Source organism: Bos grunniens, chromosome 5, assembly GCF_055505025.1.
Source record: "Bos grunniens cultivar Pamir isolate PY7600 chromosome 5, Bosgru_T2T1.0, whole genome shotgun sequence".
Classification (NCBI taxonomy): Eukaryota; Metazoa; Chordata; class Mammalia; order Artiodactyla; family Bovidae; genus Bos; species Bos grunniens.
The window spans coordinates 116,192,986-116,218,317 of NC_141169.1; the positions used below are offsets into that span (position 1 = coordinate 116,192,986).

The following is a 25,332-nucleotide window of genomic DNA, read 5'->3' on the forward strand; positions in this document are numbered from 1 at the left end:
GAGGTCTCAGATCGATTTTAGCATTAATTCATTTATTTTTGGCTCTCCTGGGTCTTCATTGCTGCGTGCGAGCTTTCTCTAGTTACAGCGAGCAGGGCCGCTCTCTAGTCCCGGAGCGCGGGCTTCTCATTGCGGTGGCTTCTCTTGCTGTGGGGCACGGCCAGGGGTTGTGGCTCCTGGGTTCTAGAGCTCAGGCTCAGCAGTTGTGGTGCACGGGTTTGGTTGCCCCACAGCGTGGAGGACCTTCTCAGATCAGGGATCCAACCCGTGTCCCTTGTGTTGACAGCTGTCCTGGGGTCAGAGGCCCAGGAGCATTTGAATAACTACCGCCTCACTGGACCATGAGAGAAGTCCACAGACCGATTTTTGCCTCGACCATTCACATAGGTGTGTTAGGATGACTCTAGGGGGGGAAAACCAGCCATTGAGGGAGGGGTTTAAGGATGCTGAATGCAGGGAGGATCCTAATTTACTCTCTGAACCCGTTCTTCTGGGACAATAGTGAAAGTCATTCAGTCGTGTCCAACTCTTTGCGACCCCATGGACTGTAGGACTATACAGTCCATGGGATTCTCCAGGCCAGAATACTGGAGTGGGGAGCCTTTCCCTTCTCCAGGGGATCTTCCCAATCCAGGGATTGAACCCAGGTCTCCTGCATTGCAGGCAGATTCTTTACCAGCTGAGCCACCAAGGAAGCCCTCATTTTACTTAGACTTGATGATAAAAGGCAGAGAGTGACTCAGCCAGGCCAGGCGACCCTTCCCAGGGGGTGCTGGGAGGGGATGGTTGCGGAGAGGGGGTCAGACCCCGTCCACCCTCCCCGGGCTGTGATGGGCTTGTGCCTCTTGCCTTTTCTTCCCGAGGACGTGGATTACTGAGTTCTCCACCCTCCCCAGGCACAGTCAAGGCTCTGAGAAGTCCTGCAGAAGAAAGAAGAACCTCCTGGTTAGCTCTGCTTCACCCACTTCCTCCACTTCCTTGACCCTAAATTCACACCACACCTGTGAGCATCCTTGTCTGTGGAACTCACTTGGGGAAATAATGATGGGGATCAAATAAATAGCGATCTTGCTCAGTAAATACTGCTGGTTTCCAGTTTTTTTCGGGTTCTGTTGGACTTCAAAAAGCTGAAAGCCGTGCTGGAATGTTCTGTCTGAAAAAGTAACAGTGCCTGATGCAAAGAGGAGGAGGTCGTCTGTTAAGTTTTCTGTTAGAAAAGGGGTCCCCAGGCTCTGAAAGCTTGGGGACCTCAGCTGAGAGCCCCCCTTTGTTGTGGCTCCGTGGCCACGTGCCCCCCACCCCCCGCACAGCCTGCTGATCAGCAACCCCGCTCTGTCTTTGCACTCGGAGGACTTTTATGGAATAGCACTCGTCACCGGTGTGCTTGGTCCTGTCCTTTCTGCTGATGAGGCTGACTACGGGGACACAGAGGTTATGCTGGGGCTCAAGTCAGCGAATGCGTATCTGTCTGGCTGCTCAGCTGGTGGGACTGGCAAGCCAGATCCCAGCTCCGTTTCCTACTACCTGTAGGACCTCGGCTTTATCTTCCCCGTCGGCAAAGTGACAGTGACCAAGGCAGCCCGCTTGCTCCGTCGAGGAGCCCTGCGGCCACCCTGCCCGCCCAGAGCGAGACCCGGGGAAGCCAGGCAGCTGCTGGCTCTTCTGTATCACTGCCGACCTCTGCTCGGCCTCCCGCCTCTCCTCCCAGCTAAGTGCCTGCCTGCGGGATCCAAGACTGTTAAGACCTTTCTAAGATGTGTCTGCCACTTCCCCACGGCTGTTACTTTGTGCTGAGGATGTCGTGGCTGGGTAGCTGGGTTCCACTAGGAATTTAGCTTCTTCCTTGGCCAGGTCACCTGCTTGCTGGGCTTCCGTTCCCTGGTCTGTAGTGGCCCCCCGCCCCGTTCCCCCAGCTGGCTGTCTCCCCAGAAGCCTGTGTGAGCTCATATATGAGGGTGTGGGGCGGGCAGGCCCTCCTCGATAGAGTCAGACTTCCTTCCTCCCTGGCGCGGGCCATAGTCTCCATCCCCACCCTGCAGGCCTTTCTGGGTTGGGGAGACTTCAAGGTGGGCATGGGATGGGACAAGAGAAGGGAACTTGAGGGTGAAGAGCTGGCAGTTTGCTGAGCAGGACGTCAGAAGCATCACCTCTCTTCCTGGCTTGTTAGCCTCCTGCTACAGGACAACCCAGGGCAAAAGAACACACTTCCCGTGCCTCCTGGGAACGTGGGGATGGAGACTGGCACCCTCTCTCTCTGCCTCGTGGGCCGGGCTCCTTTAAGATTAGTCTCCAAGGCTGCCTCCTCCAGGAAGCCTGCCTGGACTGCCTGCCGCTTGTTCCCTCTTGGATCCCCAGCATCTATTATCTGTGTCCTGGACGCTGAGACCCTCTGCCTCTGGGCAGGGCCTGTGTTTGAGTCCTAGCCCCGCCCTCCTGGTGCCAGGCCTGACTTCAGGGCACGTCCACGAAGTGGTTGTCGGATGAGTGAATGAGCAGGTGCAGACAGAGCCCAATTCCATCATGATCACACGGACAAATGTGCATAAAAATCCAGACTTCTTTTATTAAGGGGAGGAAATCTGCATTTAAAGGCAAGTTAATATTGTTGTTGTCAGCATCGATTATTTTCTATTACCTGTTTTAGAACTCCTTTTTAATGGAATCAAGCACTACAAGAAAAGTGAATTCATCTAACCACCCCTCCTTTCCCCAGCCCCTGACCATCTAAGGTCCCAGACACACATAACGACACATAAAGGGGAACAAGAGATGACGTGTGTCCCTCCCAACAGAAGTTCGTGTGCAGCTGGGGAAGTGGGACACGCCTTTAAACTTGGGGTACTCTTGGGTACAGAAGTGTTCATCCGCCTAGAAGGCCTGGGAGGGGAGGAACACCCTTCCGAAAGGCAGGAAGCCGGCAGACCCTAGCAAGCTGTGTCCTGGGACAGGCTCGGGGCTCACTTCCCTTTCCTGCAGACATGCCCACGACTGTCCTCCATGTACTAGGTCGTCAGAACTCTCCCAGCGTACTTTCTTTTTTAATTTACCATCTTAACCATTTTTATTTATTGATTTATTTTTGGCTGTTTGTGGGTGCGCATGGGTTTTCTCTGTGGTGAGCAGGGGCTATTCTTTGCTGGGGAGTGTGGACTCTAGGGCTCATGGGCTCAGTCGTTGCGGCTCGCAGACTCTGGAGGGCAGGCTCAAGAGACGTGACCCACAGGCTTGGTTGCCCCACAGCACGTTCTTCTTGGACCATGGATCGAACCCGTGACGCCTGCACTGGCAGGCGGATTCTTAACCGCTGAGCCACCCGGAAAGTCCCCTCGCAACGCACTCGCTGAGCATCAGCTGAGGGTTTTACACGTTTTCTCGTGAGTCCGCAACCCTGAGGGAGAGGAGGCGTAGTTAGGATACGTATTTTACTCAGGATTCAGAGGGCTTCTGTTGAAGGCCTACTGTGTGCCAGACCCCGAACTGGGCTTCCAGAGTGCAGACAGAGGACCCTGGACTCGGGAATGTCTGTTCAAACTGGAGATAGAGAATTTGTTCTTTATTTTTAAAAATATATTTTATTGAAGTATAGTTGATTTACGACATGTTAATTTCTGCCGGACAGCAAAGCGATTCAGTTACAGGTACACATAATAGTTTGCATCTACCATGCAGAAATCACAATCCCCCCTCCCCACCCTCCCCTCCTCCTTTGCAGCCGTAAGTCTGTTCTCGTATTTGTGAGCCTGTTTCTCTTTTGTAGATGGGTTCGTTTGTCTTGTTTTAGATTCCACATATGAGTGACATCGTGTGGTATTTGTCTTCTCTTTCTGACTTGCTTCACTTGGTGTGACACTCTCCAGGCCCACCGCATTGCTGTCGATGGCGTCGTCTCATTCATTTTCATGGCTGAGTAGTGTCCCATCGTATGCATGTGCTGTGCCTTTGTCTGTTCATCTGTGGGTGGACAGTTAGGTCGATTCCATGTCTTGGCTACTGTGAACTTTGGGGTGCAGGTATCCTTTTGAATTACAGTTTTGTCTGGATATATTTTCCCAGGAGACTGGATCATAGGGAAGCTCTGTTTCTGGTTTTTTGAGGAATCTCTACACTGTTCTTCACAGTGGCTCCAGTTTACATTCCCACCAACAGTGTAGGAGAGTTTCTGAGACAGACCGTTTACCAAAACAGAAAATAACAACAGTGTGATGACTTCGGGTCAGGAGTGAAGTGGGCTGCTGTGCCAGTCACCCCGGGGACTCTGGGGTGGGCTTCCAGGGAGGGCTCCCGGAAGTCTAAGGAGGGGCTGGTCATCTAAAGCTGGGGCCAGGCTTCCGGCAGATGGGCTGAAGGAAGCCTGGCCGCCTTAGGCAGGCTCTAGTTTGGAGCTCCACGGTCCGTTCTGTGGACCTGGGTGAGCCAGGCCAGCAGAAGAAGGTCCCTTAGCGCTGTGATTCTGGGCTTGGGCCAGCGGAGCCTCCGGGCAGCAGCTGTCCAGCCCGTTCAGGATGTTGGCTCACACTTGGCCAGTCCGCCTGTCCTTGCCTGCCCCCAGCTGTCAGCAGAGTCCAGCGCGCCCACCCTGCCAGAGCCCATGGCTTCCTTGGGGAGGAAGGGTGCCCAGTTGCCAGGGCAACCAGAGGTGGGAGGCCAGGGCCTCGGGCAAGTAGCCAGCTGAGCTGCCTGCAGTCCTGGGGAGTAAGGACCAGGGCAGGCAGATCCCAGCCTGTGGCACAGAATGGCCAGGACCCCCACTAGCTGCTCACCCCTTAGGAAGGAAGGGGGTGTGGGATGGGGAGCATCCCTCACTGCCCAGTCCCCCTGCCTCCCAGCTGTCTGCTCTGACCCCCGGCCAGGTTGCTGAGGATGTTTGGGGGCTCCCTGAGGGGAGGGTCTGGGGTCTGGGACCCTGCCCAGCCTTGGTCCTGAGGCTGAAGGATGCCCATGCTTGTCCTTAGATGCTGACTCCCTGTGGGTGCTGCACAGCCATGCAGTGTCCGGACCCCTCACCTGTCCACCCTCTGCAGTTCCCAAGTCGGCTCCAGCAGGATTTCCCCACCTCAGCACCCCAGACGTTTTGCCCTGGATGACCCCCCCCATGGGGATGGGGGTGTCCCAGACACGGCAGGTGTCCAGCAGCATCCCTGGCCCCTACGCACCAGATGCCAACATGACCTCCTGTCTCCATGTGTCACAGCCTAGAGTGTGTCCAGGTAGGGTGCTTGAAAGCCGGGGCTGTCGTGCAGAGCCGCGCGGCGGGAGCACTGGATTGGAGTCCCAGGCTCCAGCTCTGGGTCCTGGCCCCACACCCTACAAGCCTTGTCTGCGTCCTCACTTTAGGGGCGACACTATGTCAGAGAAACTTGGCCGGGGGGCTCTCCCTCCTTCCAGAGAAGCCCTCACTTAAGGTCGTGTCCCCATTTCTCCTGACGGGAAAACTGACACCGGGAGAAGTTAACTTGCTCAAGGCCACGAACCCAGATGGGTAGTTCACCTGGATCCTCACACCCGACTGAGTCCTTGTCCTCTTCCTCCCTACCCATCCCCACCCCGCCGCCTCTTTCTCTGGCCAGTGTTCTCATGCTGGGAGAAGCAAGGGAGGTACTCGGATGCAGCAGAAGGCAGTTGACTTCCTGCGATGGGCATCCTTTCCTCCATCGGCTTCTGAATGTGCTCTGGATGCAGCTGTACTGTAGACAGTACAGGAGACCTAAGAGACTCGGGTTTGATCCCTGGGTTGGGAAGATCCCCTGGGCCTGGGTCCAGAGGCCTGGCGACGACTCTGACATCTGGGCTGGTATTTGCTATTTTCAGTGACTTGAAAGATGACCTGGGGAAAGAGCTCGCGCACTCTGCCAGTGTCTGAAAATGGCCTGAGGGCCTGATGGACCCGATTCCTGGAAGGATGGAGGCAGGAGGGAGAAGCCAGGTGCCCTGGGGGGACAGAGAGGATACACAAAGTTCCGGGGCTGGGAGGGGTTCTGGGGCACCGCTGTGGCCGAAAAGGTCAAGCAGTTAGCACATCCCTGGCTGTTCCAGGCGGGAGGAGAGCGGTGGGCTGTCTGACCCGCCCCCTCCCCCCACCACTCGGCCTTCGCCCGCGGCTGCTGGGCTGAGAAGGCGCTGGTGGGGAAGCGACTTCGGCTCTCACTGGTAGTGAGTCAGTCCTGCTCTTCTTGCACCTGAGTACGGGCTAGTGCATTGGCCATCAAGCAGCTGGCCTCCTCCGCCTCACTGTCACGTGAGCCACACGTGGCGGACAGCTGTGGTTTCGTCCGCGGCGTTGGCCCGATGCCTTCTTCGTGCTTGTTGGTTCTGTTCCGGTGGCCAAGGCTGTGACCTATTTCAGTAACTGTTGTGCCCTTGGAGCTTGGCCAGGTGCCTCGCACAGAGCAGGCGCTCGGTAAGGCAGGTGCGGCCGGAGGGTGTCCTGGGCCCTTCTGCAATGGCGTGGAGTGGCTGGGGCTCCTCAGGTCTGTATGAGTGTCTCCTGGTTGCTGTGATGAATCACCATGGATAGGGTGATTCATCTGAGAGCTCTGGGGGTCGTAAGTCCTAAAGTCAGGGTGCCTGCTTGGCTGAGTCCCTCCCGGAGGCTCCAGGGGAGAACCCTTTTCCCGCTTCCAGAGGCGCTCACGGCCCTTGGCTCACGGTCCCTTCCTCATATCCAAAGCCAGCGGCCCTGCAGCTTCCAGGCTGTCTCTGTTTGCGTTGTCACGTTGCCTTTTTCTTACTCGGATCCACCTGTGTTTCTCTCACAAGGACCTTTGTGATGACACTGGGCTCACCCCGATAATCGGGGGTCATCTCCCATCGCAAGATCTTTCACTTGATAACACGGACAGAGTTGCTTTTGTTCATAAGGTTGCTGTTTCCAGGGATTAGGCCAGGGACCTCCTTGGCGGGGAGGGGACATTATGCAGCCTACATGTTGTTCTTCAGTCTCTAGGTCATGTCCGACTCCTTGCAGCCCCATGGACTGCAGCACGCCAGGCTTCCTCATCCCTCCCTGTCTCCCAGAGTTTGCTCAGACTCCTGTTACAGTGAATGGGTGATGCTAGCTGTCACGCCCTTCTCCTCCTGCCCTCAGTCTTTCCCAGAAAATAGCTCCTACGAGTTCCAAAAAGAAACCGGAAAGGGAGGCTGGAGTCCTGAAACCTTCATTCATTCATGAATTCACCATTCACGCACCGAGTGTTACTGATGCTTCCTCTGGGCTGGGCCCTGTGCAGGGAGCTGGGAGAGCCTCAGGCCTTCCGTCTGCCCTGAAGGCGCTATGGTCACGGATTCAGAAGCACAGAAGCACATGTGCGTCAAGTGTGTTAACACTGGAAAGGAAAGGAAGGGAACAGATCAGGGTGGTGGGGTCGGGGGTAGGGACCTGGCTTGGTCCGGGATAGCAAGGCGGTCATCTCCACATGCCTGTAGCCCCCTGCTTTGCTCCTCTGGGGCTTTCTCTCCAAAGGCCTGACCCCGGGAACCACAGTGGGTCCTCAAGGCCCTTGTACTTTGTCGCCCTCAGAGTGGCATCCATTCCGGGTGGAGCCGCCAGCCCCAGAGGTGCGTGGCTTCCAGGACCCCGAGAACTGGCCGTCTTTGGAAGGCGCCCCTCTGCCCAGCGGTGGGTTCTCAGCGGGGCCGGGCTCCAGGCTGCAGGCAGACGCGAGCCGCCAGAGGGCGCCGTGCTTCCTGTTTCCCGCCCGCGGATCCCAAGCGCTCTTCCCCCAGGAGCGTTTGTTCCGGCGGCAGGTGCACAGAGAATCCGTTCTTTTTCTTAAAATGACTTAATGGTTTAATCTTCTTATTTCCTCAGCAGAGCACACTTTGGTCTTGCCTGGGTACGATGGGACATTAACGATCTGGCTAATTAATATGAGCTCCGAGGCTCGGGGACTGGCCCAACTGGCTTCACCGGTATTATCTTCCCCACCGCTCTTGTTTTCTCCTGCGAAGCACATTTCTCTCTGAGTGTGTTAACCTCATCGGGCTGGTCCTGCTGAGGTTTCGTGGCATCTCCGAGTGGGTGGGACACATCTCCAAGGGGCCGAGACTATGGCTGACACACGCAAGGGGAGATGGCCTTGAGACGTGGTTTTTTTTCTTTTTGTAATTGAAATATAGTTGATTTGGGCGTCCCAGGTGGCGTTGGTAGTAAAGAACCTGCCTGCCAATGCCGGAGACGTAAGAGACTCGGGTTTGATCCCTGGGTTGGGAAGATCTCCTGGAGGAGGGCATGGCAACCCACTCCAGTATTCTTGCCTGGAGCATCCCATGGACAGAGGATCCTGGTAGGCTACAGTCCATGGGGTTGCAAAGAGTCAGACATGACTGAAGCAACTCAGCATGTCTGCACATAGCTGATTTACAATATTATGTTAGTTTCAGGCCATTTGCAGCAACATGGGTGGATTAGAGATTATCATACTAAGTGAAGAAAGTCAGACGGAGACGAATATCATATGATATCACTTCTTTGTGAAATCCAAAGCCATGATACAAATGAGCTTATTTACAAACAAACTCACAGACATGGAAAACAAACTCATGGTTACCAAAGCGGGTGGGGAGGGATAGACTCGGAGTTTGGGATTAGCAGATATGTGCCACTATGGAAATGGCACCCACTCCAGTGTTCTTGCCTGGAGAATCCCAGGGACGGGGGAGCCTGGTGGGCTGCAGTCTATGGGGTTGCACAGAGTCGGACACGACTGAAGCGACTTAGCATGCATGTAGGAAGGGTCTGCAGAGGAAATGCGGGAGTTGGGCCTTTAGTGCTGAGTAAGAAGGAAATGGCAACCCACCCCAGTGTTCTTGCCTGGAGAATCCCAGGGATGGGGGAGCCTGGTGGGCTGCCGTCTGTGGGGTCGCACAGAGTCGGACACGACTGAAGCGACTTAGCAGCAGCAGCAGCCCTTGTTTTTGGTAATTCTATGTTTTTCTGGGGTTTCACCCCTTTGCTTCCTCCTTCCACTTTTTCTAGACTCTCTCTCCTTTATCGTTAATTAATGATGGATTTTCATGACCGGTGATTGATAACGCTTTCAACTACTCAGAACCAGCGCGGCTGATTGGTGGAAATGTGACAGATGGACCGTCCCCAGATTAAGAGAACAGAGCGTGCACATCACAGGATTTGCCGTCAGGTTAGGACGAATGTGACCAGGGTGCTGTGACTATCAGGGACTTGAGTCAAGGGGGCTGAGAAAACAGGAGGCAAAGCGGGATGGCCCCCTGAGGGTCGGGGCAGGCTGGCTTCAGGAGTGTGGTCCAGGTGTTCGTCAGAGGGGTGGGGTGATGCACACGATTCCCCAGGGGCTCCAGGAGAGCCTGCTACATGATGGTGGCCCTCGGGGTTCCCGGGTAGACCGGCGCCCTCCACATCCCCAGAAAGGCAAGTCACCTGACTGGGCCCGCTTGATGCCCCCGCCTCTGGCACGCGACTGTGTTTTAAAGTCACTCTGAGTTAGATGAGCAATGCTTTTGAGCCTCCTGGGGGCTCTGAGCTTCCCGCTCCATGTCACGTGTTGATCACTGGGCACGGGTCCTCTGGGTGGCGTCTGGCCCCGGCTCTGTACTGGCTGACTTCGGGAGGCCCTTCACACTTTGCACCTCTCAGAACAGGCGTGGGGGGCTCAGGTCAGGCTGAGTGGCTGGCCCCGTCCACCTGCCACCTTGATGTTCTCTGTAGAGTTGCAGTTTTGTTCCAATGCAGCCTAATTAGTGTCTGCTTGAAGTGCTCAGCGACCTGAGAGATGGTGGTGGTGATGCCTGAGCAGGGTGTGCAGGATCTTCGAGGTGAGACGTGCCTGGCGTGTGGTGAGGGGGATGGAGCGACGTTGGATTCTTCAAGAACTGGTGACCCCGGGGGGGTGTGGCCCCTGTCATCCTGAATGCTAATTAGTGAGACTGTTTCACACCTCGATGCGGGCAGATAACTCGGGCTTTACGAGGTCTGCTTTGATTCTGCTCCTTTAGGGGGCTCCTCTGTGTGCAGGGCCCACCTCTGGGGACACAGAGGTGAATGGACCTGACCTCTGCCTCTGGGAGCTCATAATCGACCAGGAGGACATCTGCACGTCCACTCGATGGGTAAACTTGGGAGCTCTGGGCTGCGCGACCTTGAGCTGGCGTGTGCCTGGTGCGCCCTCAGACTTGTCGAACGGGTGACTCTGTAGGATGCTTAGCGCTCCTGGCTGCCCAGCGCAGGTGCAGGTAAGGGGACGGGGAAGGGAGAGACCCACATTTACACGTGGCTGCTGCTGGACGCACCGCCTCGTTAAAGGAGTGGTCACTACGACAGGTCTGGTTCTAACCCCTCTGCAGAGGTGAGACGGTGAAAGGCAGGAGGACTTAACGCCCAAGGTCACGGGATGTTCTGTGATGAGTCTCCAAATTCTCCCCTCTCTCTGCTATTCTGTCTGCACCAGCACCGACCCTGGGCCTGGGCGCCTCTGAGCAGGGCCAGGAAAGAAGGGGTGTTGGCAGTGGGCTTTGCAGCCGGGCTCAGCCACTGGACACGGTGCTCCTGGGGGCGGCGGGGCACTGGTGGCAAAGACTGGGAGGGGTGACCACACCTGGCCCCGAGCTCTGCAGTGGTTGGGGGTGGGATGGCATGGGGAGGGGTTTGGGTTTTGTGTTGGGAGAAGTGGAGGACCAGGGCAGTCTGTGGGCAGAGGAGTGACTCCATGGGCCTGCATTTGAGAACATCTGGAGACACGGGCGGGGGTGATGGGGTGGACTGGAGTGGGGAGAAACCAGGAGCAGACACCCTCAGACCCATCCCCCATCTCAGGCCCCTGGGGGATTCTTTCTTCCTGATACCTCGGAGAGGTGACTTGAATCAGTTGACCCTCTTGCTTTCGGTCTGAAAAAACGATCAAGTCATCATTGGTCCCTAAAGGATCAGCCATCCTTTTATGAGCAAGAAGCCCGGGTCTCCTCCGGTGTCCTGGTTTCTGCTCGCCGGGTGGTTCGTACGGTACACCTGATGTTGAAGGCTCACCTAGAAGTCTTTCTTCCTGCTCTCCTTCTCACAGACAATTCATTTTTTTCTGTGGTTCTCACAGTTTTCTGATCACGCAGGGCTCAGGGGAGGAAAAGGACTGCTTCTGGGCAGAGGGAGTGATCTGTGAGAGCTCCAGCCTTTTCTGTGTTTGCACCTAAGCAGGCTTCAGTGTTGGGAAGACCTGGGGTCCTGGAGCTGGGGGAGCGCTTCCTTCCTGGGGGCCCCGCTGGGGATGTGAAAGCAGGTGGCTGGTGGAAGTGTGTTCTAGCGGGCGAGGTCTGGGAGTGTTGCCCCAGGGGCAGCCTGTCCCAGTAAGTCCCTAATTGCAGAGCAAATTCCTTCCTCTTGGGTCCTCACTCTCCGTTCGGCCGCATCGCAGTAATTGGGTTCTTGGTGACCCACGACTGCCGGGCTAATGTAAGCCTTAATGCAAACGCTCTTTTTCCACCCAATTAAGTGGCTGGAGGTGGAATGTTTCGCAAGAACAGCCTGTTTCCAGTTCTTCTGACTTTGCGTCTCTTACCTACATTCTCTATCCGGCTCCATTTTACCTGCGTAAATGCATTTACAGTCACTTATTTATTCTATGAATGTTTATCGGATGCTTGTCGTGTGCCAGCTTTTGAACAGTGCCTGGCCAGTGGGACAGGGCAGTGGGCACAGCACGATTTCCTTTCGGGGGGTGAGGGATGGAAGCTGTCATGCGCGCTGGGAGCTGAGGGAACCCGGAGGAGGCACCCTAACTCTGCCCACAGGGTGGAGGGTGCAGAGAATGCTTCCCTGAAGAATCTGGGGTCCCGGGTGGAGTTGGCTGGGCATTTCTGGTGGTGAAACAGCTGGGGCAAAGGAGTGACCTCACTGGGAGATGAAAAAGCATGGGAACTGTATCTGCCCTTCGACGGGGGGTGGGGTTCATTCACCAGGAGTCTTTGGGTACCACTCTCAGGGGTTTGGTTATCCTGGAGCCAGTGGGAGTTCTGGGCTTCCCTTTATCAGGGAGTGACAGCCAGACAGTCTGCAAATGACAGAGAATCCAACTGAAAGGGGATTAAGAATAAATGGAACTCACTGGTGCATTTGATAGAAAGGCCTTGAGGTCACCAGCCTCAGGTAAGGCTTGATCCAGCAGACAGATGGCACGGCTCAACTCTGTTCCCTCAGCTCTGCGGACCCAGTGCCTTCATTGCCAGTTTCTGAGTGGTGGTAAGGTGATGGGGGCGGCTTCCACCTACATCCTCTCTAGGTCAAGGCCAAGGTGAAAGAGTGCCCATCATTTTGCATTCCTAGGGAAGTCTCCTTGCAGCTGTTAGCTCTCACTGGGCCAGTCCCCTCCCTGACTGTGTTCTGGGGAGTCAGCGTACCCCCTGGCTGAGATCTAGAATACCTGAGCCCTGCTTCACCAGAAGACAGGCACATGGATGCTGGAGAGGAGAAGAAGTGGAGTGCAGATGGTCACCTGCAGAAGGGGAGAGGCTGACTTGGGGTGGGAAGAGGCTAAGAGAGGGTCTGTGGGAAGCTGGCTGGCCATCCTGGTGAGGCGCGGTCCACGGTCGCCCCAAGGGCAGGACCCGAGATGCCGCCGCTGCAAAGGCTGGTTCTAAGTCCCACGTCTTGGTGGCTGCTTCTTTCTTCTTTGCTCTCACCCACACACTGGGGCCTTTCGCCTGCAGTCTTGGCCCTAGAATCAGCTCCACGGGCAGCCTCGCCTCCTCTGGTAGGCCTCTGATCTCTTTCCCTGTAGAACTGCTGTCTCCTTTGAGTCCCTGCTATAGAGCATCCGTTTGCTGTCCCTTCTTTTAGCTCTAATTTTTGCGAGTACCGTGTGAACGCCGTCATGGCAGAGCCTCCCTGGCCTCCTCCTGTCCTTACATTGCGGCCCTCTCACAGGGGATGCTGTTCTGGTCATGTTGGCGCACATCCTTCCGTTCCTTTTTCTATGAATTCATTGTGTACAATAGAAATACATAGCTTTGCATTTTCTTTTTTACAAATAAATTTTTGAGTTTTTTTTTTTTTTTAGCTGTGCCATGGAGCATGCAGGATCTTGGTTTCGCCAACCAAGAATGGAACCTGTGCCCCTCTGGAGTGGAAGCCCAGAATCCTAACCACTGGACCACCAGGGAATTCTCAGTTTTGAGTTTTCTGATTCCGTATTTTGCATAAATATCATGCTGTCGTATTTTGGAACCTGCTTTTTAAAAGTCAGCACCATCACATTACTTCCCTCGTGGTCCAGTGGGTTAAGACTTCACTTTCCACTGCAGGGAGGGGCGGGCGCGGGTTCAATCCCTGATCAGGGAGTGAAGATCCCATGTGCCTTGTGGCCAAAAAACCAAAACTTAAAACTGAAGCAGTATTGCAGCAAATTTGATGAAGACTTTAAAAAATGGTCCTCATTGAAAAAAAAAAAAAATTCTTAAAAAAAAAAAAAAGCCAAACTCAACACCATCACATGCATTGCCCTTAAGTAATTGTCCATTTGTTCCTCGAGAGTCTCCTCTGTGCCCGGGGCTGAGCCAGGCGGTTGGGCGGAAGGGCCAGGACACACCCTCCCACGTGTTCCGCCCACACCAGCCTCCCCCCAGGACCAGGGCCGGCCTCATGGGCCACCAGCGGTCCTTAGCTCAGCTGCTGTAAAACCAGAGGCTGGCTGAGCAAGACCGCTCTTCAGCTGCGGGCTCTTGCTGTGGGGTCAACACGCCTGTTGACCTCCGCCGAGCTTTGCCTTATTGAAATGCTCACATATTTCTTTTTGCCTCTCAACTTATTTCGTCTCGAGAAATGACATGGAACCTTGTACTGCAGCAGAGCAAACCCCATCGATCAGACTGTTCAGGCTGAGTAATCCCCATGGTGCGGGCAGCAGTCACGGTGCTTCCTTATTCCCAGGGTCTTGTCAGACACTCATCCTGCCCTGAGAAATTGCGGCGGGTTAAACGTACATAAATACTCCGAGCTCGTTACGTTGGGCTGGCATCCCCGAGACGGGGCCAGCTTGTCTTCCTCAGTAAAAACAAACCAGATCCGCCACTGGAAAGGTTAAGAGGCTCTTCCTTTTACGTTTTGCCGTGTGGATGGCTGAAAGTCTCTTTCCCTATGTCTGGGTCGGGAAGGGCAGCGGCTGTCTCTGGGACTGTTAGCACTCCCTGCCTTTTACCCTGGACAGCATGCAGGCATCCATCTGTCGCAATCCGGAGAATCCTGGAGCTGGAGCCTTGACTTCCCGGGAAGGGTTGGGCCTCCTGTATCAAGGCCTTTACGAGGATGATACGGCGGAAGTAGCTCATCCTCTTGAATTATGACCATCCGGTCATTTGATCACCTGGTCTTTGGCTGTCAGGCAGGGCTGTCGAGTCTGGATTCCCCCCCAACCAGCTGTCGAGTCTGTGGGTGTCATCGTGCTTGTTAAGGTCTCATTTGGGCCCTATGGTCTCTCCACTGAGCTGTGAGCTCCCCACATGAAATACAACTTCATTTATTTTTAGAAGAGCTGCTCTGTTAGGAAGACCTTCATGGCTGATGAACTTAGTTATTCTGATAAACTGTGTAACTTCTGTGAAGAAGCAATCCCTCTGAGCGCTGAGAGTTGGTGGAGAATCGTAGAAAGCTCTCCCTTCCCCGGGGAAGCATGTGTGGGTGCGAAGTCACACACGTCAGTCGTGCCTGACGCTTTTGTGTCCCGTGGACGGAGAGCTTTATTTAACAGAGATTTTGTTGGGTCCTTCTAACACACATGGAGTTAACCCTGACTCTCCCTCCCCAGCCTAGGGGGGTGGGGTGGCAAGGGCAGGGGTCTGGGGGGTGGGGTGGGAGGGACGGGGTCTGGGGAGGGGTGGGGTGGGAGGGACAGGGGTCTGGGGGTGGGATGGGGGACAGGGGTCTGGGGGTGGGATGGGGGGACAGGGGTCTGGGGGTGGGATGGGAGGGCAGGGGTCTGGGGGTAGGGTGGGAGGGACAGGGGTCTGGGGGTGGGGTGGGAGGGACAGGGGTCTGGCGGTGGGGTGGGAGGGACAGGGGTCTGGGGAGGGGTGGGGTGGGAGGGACAGGGGTCTGGGGAGGGGTGGGGTGGCAGGGGCAGGGCTCTGGGGGTGGGGTGGGGTGGGAGGGCAGGGGTCTGGGGAGGGGTGGGGTGGGAGGGCAGGGGTCTGGGGAGGGGTGGAGTGGCAGGGACAGGGGTCTGGGGAGGGGTGGGGTGGGAGGGACAGGGGTCTGGGGAGGGGAGGGGTGGCAGGGGCAGAGATCTGGGGTCCATGGAGTCACGTGGAACACCCCCTCCTTTATCCTTCTTTGTCTTTCCTGGCAGCTCTGAGGACCACTCCGTTTCCTCGAGTAGGATCTGTCATAACTGCAAGTGGGCACGTCTTGAAACGGGCTGGTTAAGTGCCCCAAATTGAGACAGCTTTCCTGCCATTTCCAAGTTCTTCTTTTAGCTGGGGAGCCGGGGGTGGGCATGCGGCCGCTTTTGTTGGGGTTTCTCTTTGATCTTGGTTCAGACAGCCCGCTGGAAACTCTCCCCCCGTCCTTTTGTTCTCTGGGAAAACCAGGATGTGGGTATATATGGTGTAAAAGCCCTCATCGGTGGCAGACGTGTCTGCCGTGTTGAAAGGACGCACTTGGAAAGGCTTCCAGAATGGAGTGTCAGCACTTCGGTCTCCAAGGGCTGTGGCTCGCCTACCATGGGGTCTTCGCATCTTCGCTGAACCCCCAGCAGATCAGCCCCCGGGGAGAGTCCTGCACCCCGTCTTTACAGGGGGTGAGTTGTGCTCCCCATTCCCGCCCCAGTGCCCCTCATGGAGCAAGGAACCTTTTTGTCTTCAGATCTGTGTTTTCCCTTGAGGGTAACCTTGCTCTTTAAAAAGCAGCCTGCTTTCAAAGTTGTGTTTTCTTAATAATGTCAAAAGGGGAAAGGAAAAAAAAGAAAAAGCTGCCTAAAAGCCTTTTTTGGAGGGGAAAGAGCCTGGGCATAAATAAATAAATAAGTGGAACCCGTAGGAAGAAAAAGATTAAAAAAAAAAAAATCAAGGATGGAACCTTTGTGCTCAGCCTGGGGTGTAAATGGCAGGCCCTTTGTGAGACGTTTGAGGTTTTAGTTTTTGATTCTCTTTTCTCCTTTTCATGCATTTGTCATTCCAATCAGGAGAGGTGGTGTGTGTTTTAAACCTTGCCTGGTCTCTGGGTGGGGTGATGGAAGGAAGATGGGGTTTGGAAATACATAGGCCTCCTTCTGTTTGGCAGAAGCTGGAAGCTAGTGCTTACCGAGAGCTTGCTGCATGACAGACATTGTTCTGCGTGGTCATTACCTTCTCCGTCTCTGGGGGTGAATCAGGCCCATTTCACAGATGGAAACTGAGGCATGGAGCAGTTAAACAACAGACTGGCTCCCAGGTTCCAAGCCCCTCACTGTGCAGCTTCTCAAATGTAAACACCTACTACGTGCAGGAGCCGAGCCATCACTGGTGTGGGCAGATGGTCCAGGAAAGAGGTGGGTATAGGACACGACTGAAGCAACAGCAGCAGCAGCAGCAGTGGGATGCGAGCTGGGCAGAAGGGAGCCTGGAATGGGCGAGGAGCACCCAGGAGGGCTTCCTGGAAGAGGCGGCCAGCAAGCTGAGGCTTGAAGGTGGATAGGACATAGCTGGGCAGAGTGAGTGAAGACCAGGTAGAAATGATTCAGTCCTGCCTGCAGGGCTCATGGTTGGTATATATCAAATGCCTTCATAGACACCAGCCCAGCGAGGACCAAGCCAGGGCCAGCCACTCCCTCACAGACGCGTTGGGAGATTAGATGAGTGGAAGGCATGGAAGGTGCCTGGTACTCAGTAGGTGCTCAGGAAACGCTGGCCCTCTCCCACCGACAGGCAGGAGTGTGGGCTGGACATTTACTGTGACCTGGGATTGCAAATTGGAGGCCCCTGTCTGGGCCACAGAGTTTGAATTACTTGCTTGCGTTTATAAATTGGGAGATTCTGCCTCAAACCCTAAATTTCCAGCTTTATTCTGAAAGCTCCTGGGTTTTGGCGACGGTGGTCTGCGTAGCCCGCTCTGCACCCCGGGGCTGGGTGAGGTGTGGCTGTCCCCACAGGGGCACCGGAGCGATCAGGGCCTCTCCCGGATTGCCTTCTGAGCCTCTCCCAGCCTCCGGCCCTCCTGGCTCCTCCGCAGCCCTGTGTCGCCCATGTAGCCCACAGAGCCGAGTATCACTGCGGGAAGGTGAACCTTGGTTGGGAACGCACTGCTTGCTGGGTTTAGTGTGGATACGGGCAGACCCTTAGCACAACAGTGAGTCCCTGGCCCTGGGACTTTGGACCCCAGGCCCTTTGAACGCCCACACCCATCGTGCACACCACACACTGGCGGATCTATCTCTGAGACGCAAGATCATTGGCATTTCCGGTCTTTGAAGTGTCTGACTTTCTGGCAAATGGACTAGTGCTTTCAAAGCCAAGATATTCCTGGGATTAGCGGAAAGCCACTGACCTGGCATTGATGCCTTTAAACTGTGGTGTTGGAGCAGACTCTTGAGAGCCCCTTGGACTGCAAGGAGACCCAACCAGTCCATCCTAGAGGAAATCAGTCCTGAATATTCATTGGAAGGACCGATGCTGAAGCTGAAACTCCAATACTTTGGCCCCCTGATGCGAAGAACTGACTCTTGAAAAGACCCTGATGCTGGGAAAGATTGAAGGCGGGAGGAGAAGGGGACGACAGAGGATGAAATGGTGTAATAGCATCACCGACTCAATGGACGTGAATTTGAGTAAATTCTGGGAGTTGGTGGTGGACAGGGAGGCCTGGCGTGCTGCAGTCCATGGGGTCGCAGAGTCGGACATGACTGAGCGACTGAACTGAACTGACCTGGTGGAGTGGGGGCCTCGGGGAAAAGCCGTAGTTCAAGGGGCGCCCTCCTTCCAGACTCCAGACTGACCCTCATAAAACCATCATTAGACTCGGACTGAAGGCTCCTCGGTGAAGGGGCTGTGTCCCCCAGGGTTCCCAGGCCGTGCATAGTAGCAGAGTCCAGAAGAACCCTGCTGGGTTTCAGCATGGACTCGGCCGCCACGTAGGGCTTCCAGAATCCCTTCTCTGATCTGTCGTCCATGGGCTTTGCATGGATGCCCAAAGTCCCTTTTCCGGGTTCTTGCCATCTTTCAAGGCCAAGTTCAGATACTGCTTCCTCCAGGAAGCCTTCCCTGGTTCTCCCTGGGATGAACTCATTCCTCAGAAGCCCCTATGAGGTAGGTGCTGCTGCCTCCCCATGTTCCAGACAGGGAAACTGAGGCTGGGCAAGGTGAAGGGTCTTGTTAGAGGCCACACGTCCGCAGAGGGTACGGTGAGATCTGACCCGGGGCTCGGTGGTCACAGACCGTACTTCTGTTCCTTGGGGCTTTATGCTTCACAGGCCTGAGGAATGTGCTGTTGGCCCTGAGTTCTGGGCAGGTTTGTGCGAGCATTTCTCATCCATTAAAGCCGCCAGATCCCGAGCCCTGTTTAGTGTTATCTTTGATGTTCAAGGGCGGTGTGAAAATTTCTCTGTTTTCATGTGACCCAGTTTCTCTGCTTTGAAAATGCCGTTCCCGCGCCCTCCCCCCTCCACGCCTCCTTATTGCTGAGATCAGGCGGCAGGACTTCTGGAAGCATCTCTTTATTTCCTCACCCCCGCACCCCCACCCACCACTGGTCGCTCTGGCCCAGGCCCGGTGTCCAGGAGAGTGGATGACCTGAGAGGCAGGTCTGGGGCTTCTGGGAGGAGCTGCGGGCTCACTGTAAGGACTCAGCTGCCTGGCTCACCTGGGACTTGAAGCCCGCCTATGCAGCCCTCTGCTTGTGTGACACCCAGGTCTTCTGTTCTTTTTCCTCGGAGAACAGAACCACCGCAGACGGACTTGACCGGGAGGGACCTCCCTGGCCTCTCTGTTCTCCATTGGTGACATCGGCCCAGGAGGCAGGAGTAAGGGGCCCCGGCCACTATCCACGTCCCCTTTCAAGGACTTTTGTGAAAAACCTCCTTTCCCCGCTTCCCTTTTCTGCCTTGGAAAGCTCTTCGCTGGTTCAAAGACTCTGTAACTTGGTTCTGCAGGAAAAGTAATTGCTGAAGCTCGGTCTGTTTTCTCGGGGGTCTGAGTGACCGGTTGGGGATCTTTGGATTGGGGAGCCGGGTGGGCGTGTGTGCGTCTCAAACCCATTTGCTCGTGAAGGTGTTTCCCACGTGTCTGCTTCTTGCACAGAGTTCGGCCAGGGATGCGGGGATAAAAAGGTGGCTTTCTGCTCCTAGGATGTGGGGCGGGGGCGGGGGAGAGACTGTGACGCCTCCAGCTGCAGGGCGTCGGCCTTCCAGACTGTTGTTGGCAGGGGCCCACTTTTTCTTTTCCTTTTAAATTGTGGTAACGTACACACAACGTACAATTTACCCTTTTAATCCTTTTTAAAGCACAGAGTTCAGTGGGTACATTCGCAATGCTGCGTAGCCGTCACCCCCTCCACCTCCAGACCTCTTCCGTCTGCCCAAAGTGAAGCTCTGCCCCCCTTACCCCCGACTGCCCATAATTGGCCTCTGTGCCCAGCCCCGGACACCCAGCATTCTACTTTCGGTCGCTCTGGATCTGGCTCTCAGGACCTCGTGTCTGTGGAACCACGCAGGGCTTGCCGTCTCGTGTCTGGGTTATTTTCCTCAGTACAGTGTCCACATGGCTCCGTGGCCGCGTGTGCCTGAATGCCTTTCCTTTTTGTGGGTGGATCACGTTCGGTTGTGTGTTTAGACCACACTGGTGCGCCTGTTCATCTGTCGGGGGACACGTGGGCCGTTTCCACCTTTTGCTGTGAATCGTATAAAGCGTTGCTGCTGTAGACTGTGTGTGTGCCGGAGAGCCTCGGCCCACCCCCTGGCTTTTTAGTTTTGTATCAGGGTCTTCCTGACGTTGGAAGCCGGCATCCTGGGCCCTACTGCCGTCATCCTCATGCAGGGCAGAGGCGGCCTTGGCCCCAGAGCTGGGTCTGTGGCTGAGTCCAGGGAGCCCAGGGCGTGCCCGGCTCCGACCTCAGGGTCTCACGTTCATCACTGCATTCAGTCCTTGCGGGGGTCCTGACGTTTGAGAAGACAGGCAGAGAGGTTCCCAGACGTGCCTGCCTGCTCGAGGCCATCGTGCCTGTCGCCTGGCTTCTCTGTGCCCCTGCCCCTCCAGGTCCCAGAATTGGAGGTGTTCAAGGTGACCTCGATTTGAACGGGGAAATAGGTCTCCACCTCTGAGGCCTTTTCATTACAGAGGTGAAGGCCTGGAAACTAATGCAACATTGTAGATCAATGACTATTAAAAATAAATACACAAAACGGAGGAGAAAGCTGGGGCTCTTGTCCTTGGAGACCACCGAGGGAGAGGCTGGTTGTGTGGTCCGTGGTGGGGGACTGTTGCCCAGCGGTTCTCAGCCAAGGGCTGGAAAGGGGGCAGATCCCAGGGCCCCCTGCACCCACTGCATGGGGGCTGGGGGCTGGAGCCTCGGGTCTGACGCAGTTGGGGCCAGTGGAAGGAACGTGGTGTTGAAGGCTGAGGCTGTGAGCCCCCCGGTGTCGGGGTGACGTCCTGGCCAGTGAGACTCGAGCTACTTTCCTGGAGGGTCTCTAGCACAGGGGTGGGGTGGGGGGGCGGCAGGGACCTTCTCTGCTCTGTGGATGGAGGCCGCCCCACTCACTGTGCAGCCAGCCCTGCGGTCCCTGCGAAGCTTCAGGAGACTCCAGGTCTCTGGGTCCAGTTTATTAGACTCTGCCGTGTGTTCCACTGCTCCTGACCCTGGGCATCCCCGGGCGTCAGGCCAGCAGGACTCTGTCCCGTGAACTTGGCCACGGACAGCAGCACCGCCTCTGACTCTGGGCTTGCCTGTGTGCCTGCAGGGAGGGTCTTCACACCCGGAGTCCACAACTGTCCGAGTCGGGGGAGGGACCCTGCCTTCTCAGACCCTGTCACCGCGATCCAAGCTGTGTCCACCCCAGCAGCCCTGGGCAAGATCTGGAAGCATCCAGAAGCTTCCGTGTCTTATGTGTTCCAAAGAGCGGTGAGAACAGCCTGGCAGGGCTTGGCCAGAACTGGGCACTCTCCGGCGTGGGCGAGGAGTTGTAGAATGTATTCTTGGTTCGGGGCATTTTTCCTCGGACTCTTTCTGGGCAACCAGCCACTTAGGAATGTTTGTTAAATGCCTTAAAAACACAAGTTGATTTCTCTTTGTTTCCACTGCCAACGTGTGAAGACGTGCTAGTTCATTTATACTCACTGGTTTTGCCCTTTCTCTCTCTCTTGACAGTGAGTGACCTCCAGGAAGAAGGGAAGAATGCCATCAACTCGCCCATGTGCCCCGCCCCAGTGGAGGTCCACCCCGAAGACTCCCTGCTCGGTACTGTCGCTTCCGCCAGCTCCTTGTCCTGGGCGAGCTGCACTTCCCTGGGTGTGCGGTCGGTCTGGGAGGGTCGACGAGGAGCCTTGTGATCAGACCTCACGCCGGGCTCTCAGCTCAAGGTCGTGTTTAGAAAAAAGTCTGCAGGAACAAAGAGAGCTTTCCCTTGTAGGTTTCGGCCTCTCTGGTTGCAAATGTCAGCTTTATTAGTATTTAAGTATGACGGGCCAAGAGATCGGGGAGCCAACTGTCCTTGAAAAGATGGTTTGTTGCACTCACGGTTCCCCGGGTGCCAGGGGAGGGCAGCAGTGTCAGGGAAGGACGAGCAGACACCTTTATTGTGGTTTTCACAGGACAGAGTGGGTGAGCAGAGTTCATGAGCAGGTTTGATCTGCTGGTTCAGGTAGTTTCAGGGACCTCTGGGACACAGGAACTGCCCTGAGGAGTCTGTACCTGGTCTCAGGTGATTAGGGCAGGGGCTGTTGGCTGGGTGTGTAAGAGCCCCATGGGAGCTCAGTTAGAGAGCTGGCTGGTGCGGGGGGTGGGCTCTGGGTTGGTTGTTTCCATTGAAAGGCACTCAGAGGGGACACATTTGCTGTCTTGGGAGGCAGCTGGCTCTGAGCGGGGAGTCCCCGTAAGTCCCTAAGGCCCCGGGATGTCGAAGCATCTGAAAATACAGAACAGGGACTTCCCTGGTGGTCGAGTGGATAAGAATCCACCTGCCAGTGCAGGGCACATGGGTTCGATCTCTGGTCTGGGAGGATTCCACTTGCTGTGGAGCAGCTAAGCCCAAGAGCTGCAACTGCTGAGACTTTGTGCTGCAAGTGCGGAAGCCTGCATGCCCTAGAGCCTGTAACAGGGGAATTACAAGAGAACAAGGGAAGCAAGAGGAGCCATCGCAATGAGAAGCCCACGCACCACAACTTGAGTAGCCCCCACGCAGCAATGAGACCCCGTGCAGCGAAAAAGAAAGATTAAGAAAGCAGTGCATACATGTCCAAAAAAATATAAAAAAATACAGAAAATCAGAAAAAGTATTAATACCTGCCCCATCTCTATGCAAGCTGGAGGGGCCTCCCAACACCAGGGGCTTGCTGGGTGGGACCTGCCAAGTGGTCCTGGCCCTGCGCCCACCTCCCTGGGACCACGTCCCCACCAACACTGATGAGGTGACGGCCTGGACACGTTTTTCCTTAGCGCGTGCTTTGGGATCTGACGGATCTGGAAGGCTGTCTTGGAACATTCTGCTCCTTTCCAGTCCCTGGTTCAAAGGGAAGTCCTGGTGGATGCCTCTGTTGTGGTTCCCAGCACAAGGCCAGGCCAGCGGGAGCTGGTGAGAAAGAAACGCAAAGGCCGTCCAGACGGCCGACCTGCGGCCAAGTGCTGGGCGGGCTCGGAGACGCGTGGGTCCTCCGGGGCTTCCCCTCAGCCCTCTGAAGACCCTCTCGTGCTGTGTCCTCAGGCTGGCTGCAGCTGCTGCCCAGGCAGGTGACTCTCTCCCGGGGGAAACCGACGAGCACTGTCTGGAAATCACCTCCCCCGACCCTGGGTACTATGGACATTTGGCACAGCATAATTCTTTGATGTCGCGAAGACTCCTTATGCAGCTCAGTGGTAAAGAATCCACCTGCCAGTGCTGGAGACGCGGGTTCGGTCCCCTGGGTTGGGAAGATCCCTTGGAGAAGGAAATGGCAACCCACTCCAGTTTTCTTGCCTGGGGAATTCCTTGGGCAGAGGAGCCTGATGGGCTACAGTCTGTGGGGTCACAAAAGAGCTGGACACGACTGAGTGACTAAACACACAGTTCTTTAATGGAGGGCTGTCCCTCGTGTTGCAGGGTTTTGCTCAGCATCCCTGGTCTCCACCCACTAGAGTCCTGTAGCTTTTACCCCGCCACCCCGCACCACCAGTGAGGATGATGAAAATGCCTCCAAACATCGCTGCGGCCCCTTGGGGGCCTGGGGACACAATTGCTCCTGGCTGAGGACCTGCTTTAGACCAACAGCAGCGCTTAGGAAACAGACTTAGGAAATGCTTAGGAAACGAGGGGCAGGTTGCTGTTTGTCGTGATGCCTTGACCCTGCCTTTCCCTGGGCCCGAACTCTCCTGTCTTACCCTTTGCCTAAACCGCTGCTCCTGGCTGGGAGTCAGTGCTCTTCAGTTCCCTCTCTGAGGTCCTGCTGGCCCCTGAAGCTCTTGTGACTTTGATAAGAACCAGCCTAGTCAGCACTGGGAGCTGAGAGCTGAGCGACTGGGGAGTGGAGTCGGGGGAGAAGGTGTTGGACATGGAGTAGGAAGTGCCTAGGCCCTGTGGTCGATGGTGGCAAGAGGCTTGCTGAAGGGCGAGCGAAGTCTGGAGGGACTGGGTTGAGGGCGCCGGGGAGAGCTGGGGACAGAGGCTGCAGAGGGCCTGGGGGGCCGCGTGGAGGATGCTGGCCTTGACCCGGGGAGCGGTGGGAGGCCGCTAGGGCCTCATCAGGGCCCTGTGTGGGCCCCTGCAGCTTACTTGGAGCCTCCTTCTCAAGCACCAAGTCTGCACGACCAAAAATAGTGCCTGCCCTCTGTCAGGTTTTAAACTTTGCTGCTGTGAAGTCTCTGTCCCTCAAAGCCAGTCATCCCTACCAACGTGGACAGTCCCAGGCGTGGGGCCTGTGTGGGCCCCGGGACCCTGGTCCTCTCTACCTGCACGTCCCAAGGGCCAGAGGCCGTGCCTCTTCTCTTTCCTTCTAATGCTCAGGGTCAGTTTTGTTCTGTGTCTGGTGTCTGCCAGTCTTTCCCCTTGGCTGTCCACTTACTGGGCTTCCCTGCTGGCTCAGTGGCCTGCGATGCAGGAGATGCAAGTTTGATCCCTGGGTCAGAAAGGTCCCCTGGAGGAGGGCACGGCCACCTGCTCCAGTATCCTTGCCTGGGAAATCCCATGGACAGAGGAGCCGCCGGGCTACAGTCCATGGGGTCGCAAAGAGTTGGACACGACTGAGCAACAGAGCGTGCATGCGTGTCCACGTATTACCCCGTGTCATCTCTCTGTCCAAGCTCGCTGGTGCCCATCGTCCATGGTCAAGGCCAAACCATGGAGGGAAAAACAAAACAGAAACAGAATATGGATAAACACGCTTTGCTGTGAAATGTCCTTTTTTTTCAGTACCCTTCCCGCCAAATGTTTTTGTCCATACCATCGTACGTAGCAGCAAGCTTTCTTGGTGAAGGACAACTCTTCCTCAGGTTTATTTATAGTGACTTTTCTCCGGATCTGAATCAGTGCTCCCCCAGCACCCCATCGCTTCTCCCAAAATACCAGGGTAGGTGCCCCATGGCTTCCTGGAAGATAGGCCCGCCCACCTCGGCCGTGTGCCTGGCTGCAGGGCTGCTCCTGAGAAGACCTTGGGGGTGTCTCTGCTCTCGATCCCCCCATCTGTGCGAGGGAAGCCAGCTGCCCCCACCAACGCTAACCCGTCTGTCCTTTGTCCCCACAGAGGAGAACGAGGAACGCACGGTAATCGACCCCACCTCCAGGGACGACCCCAGATTCAAGGAGCTGGTCAAGGTGAGGGTGAGCCTCCCGGTTGGGCTGTCCTGTGAGGGCAAGACTTTGGGTTCAGGCTCTTCTGGGTCAAAGGAGTGAAGCCGGGGGGCTGGTCAAGGGGCCTCAATGCTGCGTTCGGTGGACGGGACGGCTTGGAGCATCTCCCAGGGGTGCCCGGCCCCAGGGGCTCTCAGATGGCCCGCTCACCCTCCTGTGCTGTACCCAAGGACGTGGGGACCCTTTTCTTAAGATTGGGAACGAGCAGCCGCAGTGAACTCTCATAGCACCTTGCAGACGAGATCAAGGCATCAGACTCTGGAGCAAGAGGGGAGCTCAGAGGAGGCTCTGAAAAGCGGGCCTGTGGGTTCTTCTGGATGCTCCTGTGGGTCCTCATCGGATGGTGACACCCCTGCTCTGGGTAGTGGGCAGA

The 25,332-nt window shown here is 56.0% G+C and overlaps 1 protein-coding gene across 5 annotated transcripts in view; it reads left to right on the plus strand.

Moving 5' to 3' along the window:
* PARVB (parvin beta) overlaps positions 1 to 25,332 on the plus strand; it is a 114,996-nt gene that overhangs the window by 38,931 nt on the left and 50,733 nt on the right. For all 5 annotated transcript variants that reach the window (XM_086403217.1, XM_086403214.1, XM_086403219.1 and 2 more), the window contains exons 2-3: positions 21,290 to 21,379; positions 24,853 to 24,923. In XM_086403217.1, the coding sequence (XP_086259343.1) occupies positions 21,334 to 21,379; positions 24,853 to 24,923 (117 nt within the window). In that variant the 5' untranslated portion in view covers positions 21,290 to 21,333. The remainder of the gene's footprint in view (positions 1 to 21,289; positions 21,380 to 24,852; positions 24,924 to 25,332) is intronic.